This window comes from Haliaeetus albicilla, chromosome 8 (genome assembly GCF_947461875.1).
Source record: "Haliaeetus albicilla chromosome 8, bHalAlb1.1, whole genome shotgun sequence".
In the NCBI taxonomy this organism is placed as follows: domain Eukaryota; kingdom Metazoa; phylum Chordata; class Aves; order Accipitriformes; family Accipitridae; genus Haliaeetus; species Haliaeetus albicilla.
In genome coordinates, this window is record NC_091490.1 from 31,460,633 (window position 1) to 31,473,985 (window position 13,353).

At 40.1% G+C, this 13,353-nt stretch overlaps 1 protein-coding gene across 2 annotated transcripts in view; it reads right to left on the reverse strand.

Moving 5' to 3' along the window:
- Window positions 1-5,089: 5,089 nt before the first annotated feature.
- Window positions 5,090-13,353, reverse strand: part of PLA2G4A (phospholipase A2 group IVA) — a 68,917-nt gene continuing 60,653 nt past the window's right edge. For both annotated transcript variants that reach the window (XM_069789559.1, XM_069789561.1), the window contains exons 14-17: window positions 12,273-12,457; window positions 9,594-9,789; window positions 9,156-9,313; window positions 5,090-7,722 (exon numbers count right to left, since the gene is read on the reverse strand). In XM_069789559.1, coding sequence (XP_069645660.1) covers window positions 7,591-7,722; window positions 9,156-9,313; window positions 9,594-9,789; window positions 12,273-12,457 — 671 coding nt within the window. In that variant the 3' untranslated portion in view covers window positions 5,090-7,590. The remainder of the gene's footprint in view (window positions 7,723-9,155; window positions 9,314-9,593; window positions 9,790-12,272; window positions 12,458-13,353) is intronic.

Consider the following 13,353-nt stretch of genomic DNA (forward strand, 5'->3'; position numbering starts at 1 on the left):
CTTTCATCACATTTTGCTGCACGCAAAGCTCACCCTTCTTGCTACTAGTACCAAACCATTTACAAGCAAAAAGACAAACACCAACCCCATCACTCTGCTGCCTTTACTGACACATCAACTAAACATCAGGGCAATGATCCTTTTTACTTTTAATATTTTCTTTAGTCGGAAACGTGCATTGGCCCACAGGGATGATAAGAAAAGTGGGTTGGGTTTGCTCCTGAGAAACGACAGTTCTTAGCCAGATCTTCTGGCTAGCCCAGCTCACAGCTGCATTACAAAGCTTTGTGTAACTAAATCAGAAAAAGGCAAAACATGCCTGGCCCTTGCACTGGTCTGGAGAACAGTGTCTCAGTGGACACTAACTGTCCGCCTGCTCTCACACTGTACGTCCAAGAAGACAGTGACAGCGGGAAGACAAGCATGTTGGGTGGGCAGGGAAGAGAGCTGAATTTTAAGCTGTTCTTCTGTAGAATAAAGAAAAACTAGCTGTGACCTTTTGCTATTTCTATTCGTCATATTTCATAATGCTACCCATGGTTTCCACAACTCCTTTACTGCTGGATGCAGCCATTACCCATTAGTGACTTAATGAAGCCTACTAATTACAGGCATCTTACTAATCTAGGTGTCGTTTCCGTATCTTCTTTCAGAAGAGTGACAAGGAAAAGAGAGTACAGATGTTCCTCTTGGGGAATTAAGAACATACAACACAGACTAACAGCTTCTGTGTCTCGCTGCCAAAGCCCGTGGCCGCACAGACCTCCTGCGGCATGCGCGCCGTCAGCACGCCATCGCTCGCAGGGTCACCGCATGCCTGCTGGCAAACAGCATTTGCTTGGCGTAGCACATCAGACTAAGGAAGAAACAGCTCAGGCTCAAAAAGAAAATAAAAATAAAAGAAGAAAAGGAAATGACCGCTAAAGACACAGTGAGGATTTCAGATGCCAAATGATTATCTCATTTATTTTCTGGCAAGCCCTTGACCCACACTGCCTGAAAAAAAGAGAAAGAAAAGACACACAGGCATGCAATAACAGAAAAAGGTCTACGGTCTGGTGGGTTATTGAAACCTGCTCTAAACCAGCTTGAAAGAAATTTCTCCACCTAAAAATGGGGGGGGGAAATATGGCTTTATACAAGATGTTAAAAGGGAATTGAAGCTGAGGGAGGAAAGGCAAATGAGAGTTAATCAGCGTTACTAAATTTTGGACCTCTGCAAGGTCAAACAAGCACCAGTTCAAAATAGGAAGAGGTTACTGGAGGCAAAACTTCTTACTTGGTGTTTTTCAACAGCTTTATTAGGCAAATGGGAACATGCTAAACACTGCGCAGGCTGTTGGGCCATCGGTTCCTCCCAGCCTTAATCATCAGCTGCGAGTACTGCAATGGGACGGCAAAACCAAACTTTGGATGTGGCCCATGGCACATGTCTCACTTCAGCACCAGTGGGGTTTTCCACCCACTGATTCAGACCTTGTTTCAGCCTCTGCTCCCACCCTGTTCACTCATCCCACCCAGGGATCCATGGGCAAACAAGGTCGCGGCTCCTCCGCAGCCATCGCCCACAGCATCCTGCCCAAAAGCAAGAGCCCTGGGGCTGCTACAGATGGACGGACTTTCACAGCCACATCTGCCAGCACACAGGTACTATCTCAGCCATTCAGGCTGTGCCGATTTCTGCTGACAGCTAGCACGGATTAGTTACTGTAATAAACAGTGTTTGACCGTAATAAAAAAACGTCCTGCAGCAAATCCCCGGGGTTCAGCAAAACAGGACAAGAAGGAAGGATTCTTAGTAATTCCACAGCTGCAAAGTATCAGTGTTTCTAGTTCCAAACATACTGGCAAAACACTTGCCTCAATTTCTTTTAATGTCATCACGTTAATTCCATTTCACATTTCCCAGAACACACCCTAAACAACGTGTTGGCAACAAAACATCTATAACATGTTTAGCACAAGCTGAACACACGCAGAACATGCCTGCTACATTAACCTCCTCATCTGAAGCGCTGAATGACCTGCCTTACAGAAGAGGCGAGTTTCCATCTCCTGTGCAGAGCAAGCACTGGCCCCATCCATCTGTCCCTGCGACCCTGTCCAGAAAGCTGAGTGAGGAGCAGATATAAGGATACATTAGAATATGGTGACAAAGAAATTGTATAACTTTACTTATGTAGTTATTCTGAGGCAGCAGAAGTTACTGTTTCACACCCGAATAAGAACCAAGCTGCCTATTTTTCCAGACTCACTTTTGACTTGCCTAAAAAAATACATCTGGCTGAGAATTAGAGGGGAACACAAGGGCCAAACCCATCCCCAAAGCACTCGGGTTTCTGCTTCTAGCTTGGCCACAAGCTTCAAGGAGAACACACTGGAAGAGCATTACTCTCATTAAAGGCAAAATATTTTTTGAACATGAAGTTGGGCCAATATTCAGTACCCCGAGGTTTTTCTGGCAGGTCTCAGGAAGACCTCACAAATGGGGCTGATGACTCCAGGCGCAGACGGAGCCGCAGGGAAGCCCAAAGCGCCGGCAGGATGGTCCCCATCTGCAAAAATCAGGCATCCCTCCCAGCCCAGCCCTCGCACCAGCACCCGCTGGCCGCACCACAGCTGGAGCTTCTCTTTCAGCACCCTGTTTGTCCCCCTCCCCCCATTGCTCAGAACCAGCTGTATTTGTGGCACCCCTGGGGTCCAGGTCACCCCTCCAGCGCACGGCTGCCTGCTTTGGGTCTTCTTCTATTCCCATACATCTCCTGACAAGACCTAAAGAGAACAGAACTCTTTTGGCTTGGCCTCTGGTCCCTAATTTCTGTCTGAGCCAAGTTGGCGTGGCTTGGCACTCACGGGTTAAATGGTCACATAAGGAATTCCTGTTCCCATTGTACCAAACACTGTATTTTTTGGTTAGTCTAAAGATTAAAAAGTTGCTCTGTCAACTTCAATGCTTCACTGCCTGTTCTTCGCATGCAAAATAGTGTGGTTTTGTTGTCATGGGGAATTCCTTGCCTGTGAACCATGACAGTCTTTACTTTTTACCTAGCGTGAGAAAGGCCATTGTATATAACTTAACTGGATGAGTCACATTAATACACAGATCTAGCCCGTACGTGAAGTGCAAAATCAGTAAGAGTGATGGGTGAATTTACAGCTTCAGGAAACGTCTACATGTTTTTGCTTTGAGTGAGCATCAGAGCAAACGTGTTATGTAAATGCATGTGATTGCACAACTCACTCCTCAGTGTTACTGATCTCACATCCATTTGTGTGTACAGAGCAGCTAAACAGCTCTCATCAAAAAAGAGCCTATTGCTGCTCCAAAAGCAGAGATCTGTGGGTGGTCGGGGTCGTGTTAGAGAGAACACCATAGCCCGTTCACACTGACTTCTCAAGTTTCATCCCACAGACAAAATACACCAGGTCAAACCAGAAAGCGCGTTCGTTGCCGCTCTGTTTCCCTGCCAAAATGAATTTTCTTCTCACTGATTCAAACACTCTTGAGGTCAATGCTCTCATGCTCTCATGCTTTCCGGATCAATAGGATTTTATTCTGAGCATTCACTTCTGCTGCCAAAGCAAAAAGACAAGCAAAGATTTCAGATACCTATCCCAGCAGCTGCAGACTGCCCGAAAGTCCTACAGAAAACAAATGCAATCTCAGGGCCAGGTTTGGTGCCAGGCTTCCCTGGAGCAGGACAGACGCATAGTCCACATCTGCTTTTCAGGAGTCATACTTACCTGTAAGGCTGAGCTCTTTGCAGCCACTCCGGGCTAGCATGACAGCACTTCCACATCCTGCAGGCATCACCTAAAATAATTTCTGATATCTGAAATAATTCATTCTCTAAAGCCACCTTTTACTGCCTTCTAGGTATATTACATTCGGTTGGAAAGAAATATTGCAGGCATAAACCAGATGAACCAGGGACTGAAGGAAGGGAAAATGAGAAACAAAGGACTAACTTTTTAGGCTAAGGAAAAAAATGTGGTTCCACATCAATCGTCAGAAGTGGAAGAGGTTTTTTTCTGCATTATTATTCTCCTTTGACACAATTTTTAATATAATGTGTGACTAAGACTGTAAATCCTAGTATTCTGCTCTGCAGCTGAACTGAAATAAGGTTTCAATTTCTAAGTTTCTGATCATACTAAGATGGATTTTTCCATTTTAAGTTTATGGACACAAAATTAAGAGAGGCTTTTTGTTTGAGACTGTAGTGAAACTACAGTTATGAACTTACCAATGAGCTTCTGGGGAGCCCAAGCCACTTCAAATGTTTGAAGAAGTTAGAACTAGGGGGGGGGGTTATGACAAATTTGATTTTAGCAGAGGAAGAGGGACTCCTGCCCTGGCAGAGAGACCCTTTGCTCCAAAATGAGAAAATCCATACTAGTACCTACACTACTGCAAGGTCCCAGCAGTGTAGGCTCACGAGAGTTTGGTGTATATTGAGACACTTGTCACTCCCCCCACAGACATTTTAGATCACAAGCTTCTGATGCCTCTAATATTGTACTCTTAGACCTGCTGGTCATAACTGACTCTTAGCCTTATTCACCATACAGTAATGGAAGAAAAATATTTACACATTTCCTATCAGAATGATGCCCCTACATTTTGAAGTACCTGCAAATGACAGACTCCTCCTGGTTTTCAGCAATCAGAAGCAACAGGCCAGCAGCTATTTGATCTGAACAGGTTTGGAGACACTTCCCTCCTTGACCTGTTTTTTTAAGAAATCTGAGGTTAAAGGCAGCAAAGACCCAACACCCATACTGTAATTGCCCATAGTAGCTCTTAACAGAACAGCACAAAATATCTGGCAGAGTGGCAGATAACAAAATGTATAAGTAGGAATAAAAATGGATTGATGTGCTATCCCCCCACACTGAACTGCTCAAAAAAGTTGTAGTTTTAACATCTAAACTAAAAAAAAAACCAGAATAATAAGCAAAACCTTGAATTTCCTGCTTGTGAGCTGTCCCACCAGGTTCCACACACCATTGAGCTGTTCAACATCTCTTCACATTAAAAGTGAAAATACCATGTAAATGATCAAAAAAACTGTCTGAAAACAGTAGGTGCCAAATATAGTTAGGTTTTATTTTTTATTGTCTGATAACACTGTGATAATATAAACTGTATCAAGCATGATAAGACACTTCCAGAAACAGCATAGGTACATATTATAAAATAGAAAATAAAAATATTATGTTAACAAAAGGAAAAAAAAATAAAAAGAAAATACTACAATAAAATAACAGTACCAGTTTCCTCCCGTATTCCAAAATTTATTGAAAATGTTTAAATTATGCAACACTAAGATAAGTTACTTTTATTTTCTCTCTTGATTTTAAACATGCACTAACTCAAACAGAAATAAAACCTATTGATCAATACAGAAAATATTATTAATCATGTAACATTGCATGTAGATTTAAGGAGGGATGATGCAGTGGCTGTTAAAAGAAATGCATTATAATTACTTCCTTCCCATGGGCTTAGAGATTTTAACAACTAAAAATAGCTCAATAATTCACAATAAAAGGGACAGCCACTGAATTAGCAATAAACTCTGATAAACGAGCTGTTATTGTAAAAATTGTCAGAAAATTATCAAACAAAAGATCAGCTATGCTTCAAATAGTCTCTGCACAAAGTGATGGCATTCATGGCGACCATGATCTTTGCACCTGGTAGGATCCTGACAGCCCTATCAGAAAGATAGAGGGTGAAATCCGAACACTATTAACAGCAACAGAAATTCCACTTACAGCTCTTGAAGAGAAACACGCGTGCCTTCTGACCACAATACTGCAAATAATCCTACTTAAAACATGCTTTGTTTTCACCACGATGATAATCCTAGTGAAAGGAGTGCTTTTCTTCTCCATCTGCTGTAGAGCATCGGACAAGTGATCTGCAGGGCAGCTGGGGATGTGTTCTTCCCCTCTCACCTCTGCAAACACCTTTGTATGTGCTCATGCATTAACTCTCAGAGACAGCAATCTCACCTTGAACTAAATTATTCAGGCCCTACTATCTTCTTCAAACTCCAGAAGAAAGCAGCTAAGGAAAAGCTGCCGGGACTGTCAGGTGCATCTGCTGAGAGTTAATCCCACGAACTTTAAAAAAATGAAACAAGCCAGCCAAGCAGCCCAAAAACATGTGTGACTCCTAGGTCTTGCACACAGTGCAAGGCCATCAGTGACCTCGTCAGTTCCTTTTGCTCTTTCCCATGTTACACCCTTGTCAATTACATTATTTCAAAGGAGGCTGTAAGTTTTCAGAGGTGCGACTCCATTTTTCTATGCATTTGCAGAGTTAATACTTGTTGAGATGGTACTAAAATAATCTATGTCTATGCACAGTCTTTCATTATGCAACGTACTAAAAATATATTTTTTTAAAAATAGCCCTTAACACATGAACTACTTCACATTCTTACCTAGGAACATTTTATCTATTCCCAGTAAACATTGCCACTGTCCCTTTGCAGAAATGTGACGCTTTTAACCATGATCAAATGCAAAATTGCTTTTAATTTATCTATAAACATTTTGGTCAGAAAAACATGAACTAACAATAATTTAACACGCAGGTGCTACTAGCTTAAGAATTCAAGAAATGTAATTTTGTGGAACAAAAGAGAAAAAGAAAATATAAGAGGTTGGATTTTTTGCTGAGTGGATACATACATTCTTAAACAGTAGTAGTAAAGTGGGCTTCAATTTTTGTAAAAATATTTGAGATTAAAAGATTCAAGAGCAGATCCTTCTTAGCATCAGTTACAAAAGCTCCACTAGTATTAATAACCAGCTGAGGATCCTACTTATAACATCAAAGATGTATAAACCCCATTTCTTTGATACCCATTTTTATGAAAAGTGGGTTGGGTTTTTTTTTGAGACACCACTCATGCAAGAAAAGTGAAATTTGAAACACAGCTTGATGATGGAGTTTTGGTAAGGCCAATAGAGCCAATGGTTATTACTGAGCAAAACCCTTTCTAGTACAAGAAATCAATCTTAGCAGAGCTTGTAAGCAGCCAAGCGACTTTACATAATAGGGAGCTGCTGTTGCCTCGCAGAGGTTAGCAATTATTACTTTTCAAACCAAAGTCAGAGAAAATCTTCTCATTGATACAAAGCAGAGTGGAATCTGGGCCCAAGCCCAGGTATACATTGTCTCTGTTACTAAAGTTTTATTCTATTGTGTTTCTAATTCCACCTTACGTTTCAAGATATGCCCAGTTTACATCAATTAAAAATCAGACAATTGCCCCACTACGAGAAACCAGTGTTTACAATTTTGTAAGGAAAAGAAAAGACATTGAACCCAACAACCACAGTAAAAATAAACTAATTCCATAGTTTTAAAAATAAGGATATCAACATACTGAAATGTTTTCAATGTTTTTAGTTCAAAAAAAAGGAAGTACAAAATTATATTGAAATTTGAAAATTCACAAGAAAATGTTTTCAGGAGTTTTGCACAGCAGTGATGCTCTGATCATGTCTTTTTGACTCCAGTAATAAAGATAGAACCAGTTTCTTGAAGGAGTGGGACGTAAGACACATCGTCTACGTATGGTTGCTGTTAAGATTGTTCTTATTAAAGAATCTCCTTGCTTCAACACTGCTAAGAGACACAGAACAGCGAGATGGATTCTCTTTCCTGTATTCAATGCTTTCCATCATAGCTTGCTTGATCACCTAGAAAACAGTGAACAATGTGTCATTCAGGGAAATAACTACATCTTAATGATTTATTAACTGATAGAAAAGACCCCTTCAGATGTTAACAACTGTTGCTCCTACTTTTAACACTGCTCCATCATTGAACAAAGTGATTGCTGACTATTATTATGAATACTATTTCTTAATTATATAAAGCACTGATTTTAATGTAGTTAATAAAGATACAACAGGATGACACCAACATCAAAGAAGTCACCCAAGAATATAAACCATTTAAACTGAGTCCCAATGAAATTCTGAAGGGTAAATCAAAATACTGAGAAAATCCATACTTAAAGGACATAGAAAATAATTATTATCTTGAGAAAGATTAAATCTTCACTTTTGCTTCCTTTGTCCTGAAGTAACAAGATTTCTTTACTATATTGAGAAAAAAAATCATTTCTTTATCTGGGATGATAATTTACACTTGTGAATATGGCAATTCACTCTACAGATGCTGGGATCATGGTGTCATGTTACAGCTGGTATCAATAAAAAATAATTATTACTGAGTTAGTTGATAAAGAAATTTCCAGAGATCTTCACAGAAAATTTCCAATTTCCTTTCTTCCAGTTAGAAAATCATCATACATAAAGAATTGAGTACAAAATCCTGAACATAATGTGTACATCCTACACAGTCACCTTTACTCAGTTACCCTGCAGGGCTTTTGATGGTAAAATGGCAAAAACAACACAGAAACCAAATTAGAAAAGAATATGAATTGGAATGGATCCTAACAAGCACAGGCAATAGTTCTTCCAATTAGAAGATGGCCACAATATTACAACAATCTTCTTAGCCCCAGAAATACTCTTCTTCAGACATTTTTCTACTGGAAAGCACTTCTGGCTTTTTCAGCAGCGTATTTGCTTAGTGGTTTATTATTGACAGGGGATCATATATGGTAATACTTCCTACAACACTGCTATTTCAGTACTTTAGAAATAGAGGTCAAGTGAAAATACCAAATTCTCTTCACTTAATTCTCACAGTGTATCTCATGCAATTCTCTTCAGGTAAGTCCAGCCACTGTATTACCTACAGTGACTGCACTCTTCCTTCCCTCCCAGGCTGGAAGGATGCAAGTTGACCATGCCACAGATTGTGCATCCTTCTACACAAGCTCATGAAGAACTCACTTAGGGTATACTCCAGCCCTCATTAAAATAAACCAGTTTTTTTCCACTGACTATAAATGGGCTTTGGATCCAGCCTCAGCTTTGAGAATAGCAAGGAGCACAACTAAATGCAGGAAGCACTTTGTATGTCACAACAATCAGGCAAACACTGAAGTAAACCCCTGTACCTTCTGTATGGCAGATATAGGGCTTTATTCACACCACCTACTTTCCCATTCAACAATCTAGACCCTTTAAGCCCCTTCCATGCTGGCAATACATACATCTATGTTATTGAGGGTGTTGAACTCCATTAGATCATGAAGCCTCTTGAAAGCCTCATTGGAATACTGGAAGTTGAAGGTAGAGAATGGTGTATTCGGATCATCAAAAACGTCAAAGTCTGCAAAATCCTTCTCTTCCTGTGTTTCTCTTGGAACACCTGCATACAGAACAAATGTACGTCATAACAATCAGGCAGACACTGAAGTAAACCCCTGTACCTTCTGTATGGCAGATTTAGGGCTTTACAAAAATACAATCTAAATGTTAGGTGTGAGGACTTACCGTCTTATTTTTTAATGGCTCCTTTGAAATCCCTAACTACTACAGACAGACTTAAGAGGTATTTCAGAGACAAAACATTTCTAGTATATAATCAACAGCACATTATAAACCTTCAAAGGAACAACTAGATTTAGCATCAGAAACTGTGTGCTCACCTGGAGCTTTGTACTTCCGGAAGTTGATGTTGGCCAAAACAAAATGAATTATAGTTGGACAGTCTTTCTCTGAAGAGGTATCCTTTGGTTTGAAAACATAGCATTCCTTCATGCCCTCTCGATCAAATACATTTGGGTCTATTTTGGGGAAAGGAAGCTTGTTCATTTTGGCCCATTTTTCAGCAAGCAAAATTTCCTGGAAAGATAACAAAGACTCAGGTGCATATAAGCATCCACTGCAAAGTGAGATTTTATGTTGAGAGACACAGGTCAAAATGGTTACTAGAAGCAGTTTTATTAACTCATGCTTTTTTACAGCAGAAGGACTGATCAAGTCAATCTTTGTATAGATGACCCAGTATGGCAAACAGAGCACCTAATTCAGCCTGCCCAATCTTCACCACCTGCGGTGATTCACAGGAAGGAAAGAGCTGGTCTGCCACATAAATCCTTAGGTGAATTTACAGAGCTGACAGCTACAAAAAACCATCCGTAATTTTACTTGCAAACTGACTATCAGTGCTATGGAAACCAATGAGAGTTAATAAACACCAATCCACGCGTTGTTATGTTCAGAGTCACATCATAGCACAGAACAGCATTTGAAAGCACGTTAAGTAAAGAAGCAAGTCTGGAAAACAGGCTTTTTTTTTCCTCGGGACAACTCAGTAAACAAAATAATTTGTAAATAATGACTCAAAAGCGTGTAATGAGGGTGTGTGAGAGGGAGGAGAGGGAAGGTCAACATCTTTAATCTTGGTTTTGAATGAAATAGGACCCTTCTTTGGGAAACTGTTTTGGATACGCAAGAGATTAAAAGATAGTGGGTGTAAAATGATAAAACAAGAGTAGAGTCATTGACTTCAGCTGGCTGATTTCCCTCTGTGATGGAGTAATAAAAGTATATTAGAGTGCTACCATAGATATAGGCCAACTCTTGAATTGGCATTTACTCATTGTAATGCAAGCAGAACCAATGGGATTGCACAGCCAGTAAACAAAACTGGTTTCTGTCCTTTAGGCCATTAGCATACAGCCTCTGCTTTTGGATTATACCTATGTATTAGCTGGAACTACGTCACTCTTTTTATTATACACATATTTCCGCTTCAGAAATAATGAACCATTCCCTTCAACAGTGGCTTCATGAAAACCTAAGGCGCCATTTAATTTTCCCACCATTTTTTCTTGCGTAAAAGGATTTTGCCTTTTTAAAATTACAGTTTACAGAAAAACCTTCTGTCAAGGATACCACTTGACTTCCCATCAATCTCTCCATGTTATGGTATGTTCCCCAAAACGACACAGAAAATTGCAGCTGATGGAGACAGAAAGCTCAATGCATAGGCTAAGAGTAACAGAGATGACTATACACAGCCTTTTGTACAGGCTTCATGTGCAGAACATCAACAAAGGGAGGAAAAAGAAGATGTTTTAGAGGAGATGGCAGTGCTGTGTCAGTAAATTTAGCTGATGGGGAAAATACTCAGTCATGACAAAAAAGGAGACAAATTCTTAAATAGAAAATTAAAGGAAGAAACAAACTGTGGGATTCAGTCAATTAAGGAAAATGAAGGATCTCAGCACTAGTAAGAGTCTTCTCAGTGCTCTATTCCTCCAAGTAGTCCCCAAGAGACCTAGAGATTACAGAAGTTACTCCTTTTTTTTTCTCCTGAAGCTTGTTTTTCTTTGCATTTGACAACACTGATCTAGAGTTTGTTTTGCTCCTGCTGTTATTTTCTAATGTTTGGGGGTTTTGTCCCTTGATAGCAAGAGGAAGGAAAAAAATATTCTGTTCTAATTGAAATTTCTCTGTAAAGCAACAAAGAATGCCAGTTGATTCTCAAACAGACATGTTTTATTGGTTTCCTTAAAAATTATTTTTAAAAATCCACTTGGGTTTCAAACAAATATTGCCTCCCTTTTGAGAACCTCACAATAGTCTCATAAGAGCTGCTTTTTCTCAGTTAGCAAAATGATCCAACATTAAGCCTTTCTGATCAGTTGGAGCTGTCTCAATGCATAGGTTGTACAGGTCATACAGACTGACAGCTGTGCTTTCCACACCTGCTACAGAAAACAGCCACATCATTTAATCCAGATTTTCTGTTGTTACTTTGCTCTGGCCTGAATGGATTTAGGAATCCTACTTAAACCAGTACTGGGATTGTCCTAGTGAGATGTAACTGAACAGTTAGCCCCACTTCCAAAATGTTATATATTTAGCAATGCCAGAGTGACTGAGACATATTTCTGCAAGATGATGACAGAAAACCATTCATTTACACCCCAGCATCACAGGGGAGAACAACTGTACAGAGACAGAGTACTAGCACAATGGTAAATGACTGACTTAATTGTTTAATACTGACATAAAATAAAATTCTGCAATTCAGTGTGAAGGCAAGACTTCCATAAAAACAACAGAGCTACTACTTCAAAAGAATTACATTAGCCTTCTTTGTTGTGTCAGTTGTCTCATGTGAGTCATGTAAACAGGAACTGAGGCTGAGTGCCATATTCTGCCTTGACGTGGAAACAAATTGCACCAATGCTGTCGATACAATAGCACTAAGGCCTTCTGGAACCATGAAATGTGCAACCAACCTGACTGCGAGAATACAACTGAGTCAACTTAAGTTTATGAACACAAAGAAAGGAATGGCCTATCTTACTCACTTTGAAAGGAGGACTGGAATCACTTGGCCTTGCTGAAAAATCAAAAGAGATGATGAGATCAACGCCTCTCTGAGGTCTTAAGATAAGTGGGTATGGCAGGTTAAATGTAAGCCCACTGTCCACTATATGAATCTTTTTGCTCTTCACATCTAGTGGCTCATATATCCTCTCAAACTCATCAGGATCTGTGCAGAACAAATGAAAACAAAACAAAACAAAACAGGAACACATGAGTTAAGAACCGAAATTTTGATGGGCTTTCCGGTGTTTCCCCAAGTACTGAAGATTCCACAGAATTTAAAATGCACAGTAACCCAGCAAAACTTACCATGAACTCATGCGTAACCTTAACTCTCAACTTAACAACTGGAGAATGAGGTAAAAAACCAGAGCTGGAAAGGACCTCAGTAAGTCAAGTACACAAACACCCTGTCCCAAGGCAGAAGGATAGGTGGCTAGAGGCAAAACTGAAGGGGATAAATGCCCAGGTTTGACCCTAGCCTTCCCACCTTTACCCCACCATCCCTAACAACAAATACACAAAGGAAGGAGTTTATGGGATGTTAAGAGACATCTCCACAGTGTCCTATAACACCTGCCCAAATCTCTTCCCTCAGATTCCCCCCCAATCCCTCGGCCTTCCCAGCTCCTCTTCCCCAAATATCTGAAATTGGCCTAAAAAGCCTTGATGTGGCTCTGCTCTTGCATGATGCTTGTCTGTGTCTGCTTCTGTCCATTAAAATTAGCAGTATCAAGTCTTGTTTTTCAACCTACACCAAATCTCATGACCTCATTCTCACTACTATACTACAAACAAAAAGAAATGGTAGCCCATATCCATATCTGAAATCTAAGCATTGGGCAGAATTACATGTAAGCCACTTGCTGTTTTTACTGTCACATTATAGTATAAAATAGTCTCCTATCTCTAATGCCCAAACTGAGGGCTCAAGAAGATGATGTTTCCCCTTTAACCTCAGTATTCCCTGGGGGCAGGTCAGGAAAAAACAAGCAATTTTTCATAACTGTCTTTGCACTTATCCAAGTCTCTGGATACTACTAAATGATCACTGCAGTACTT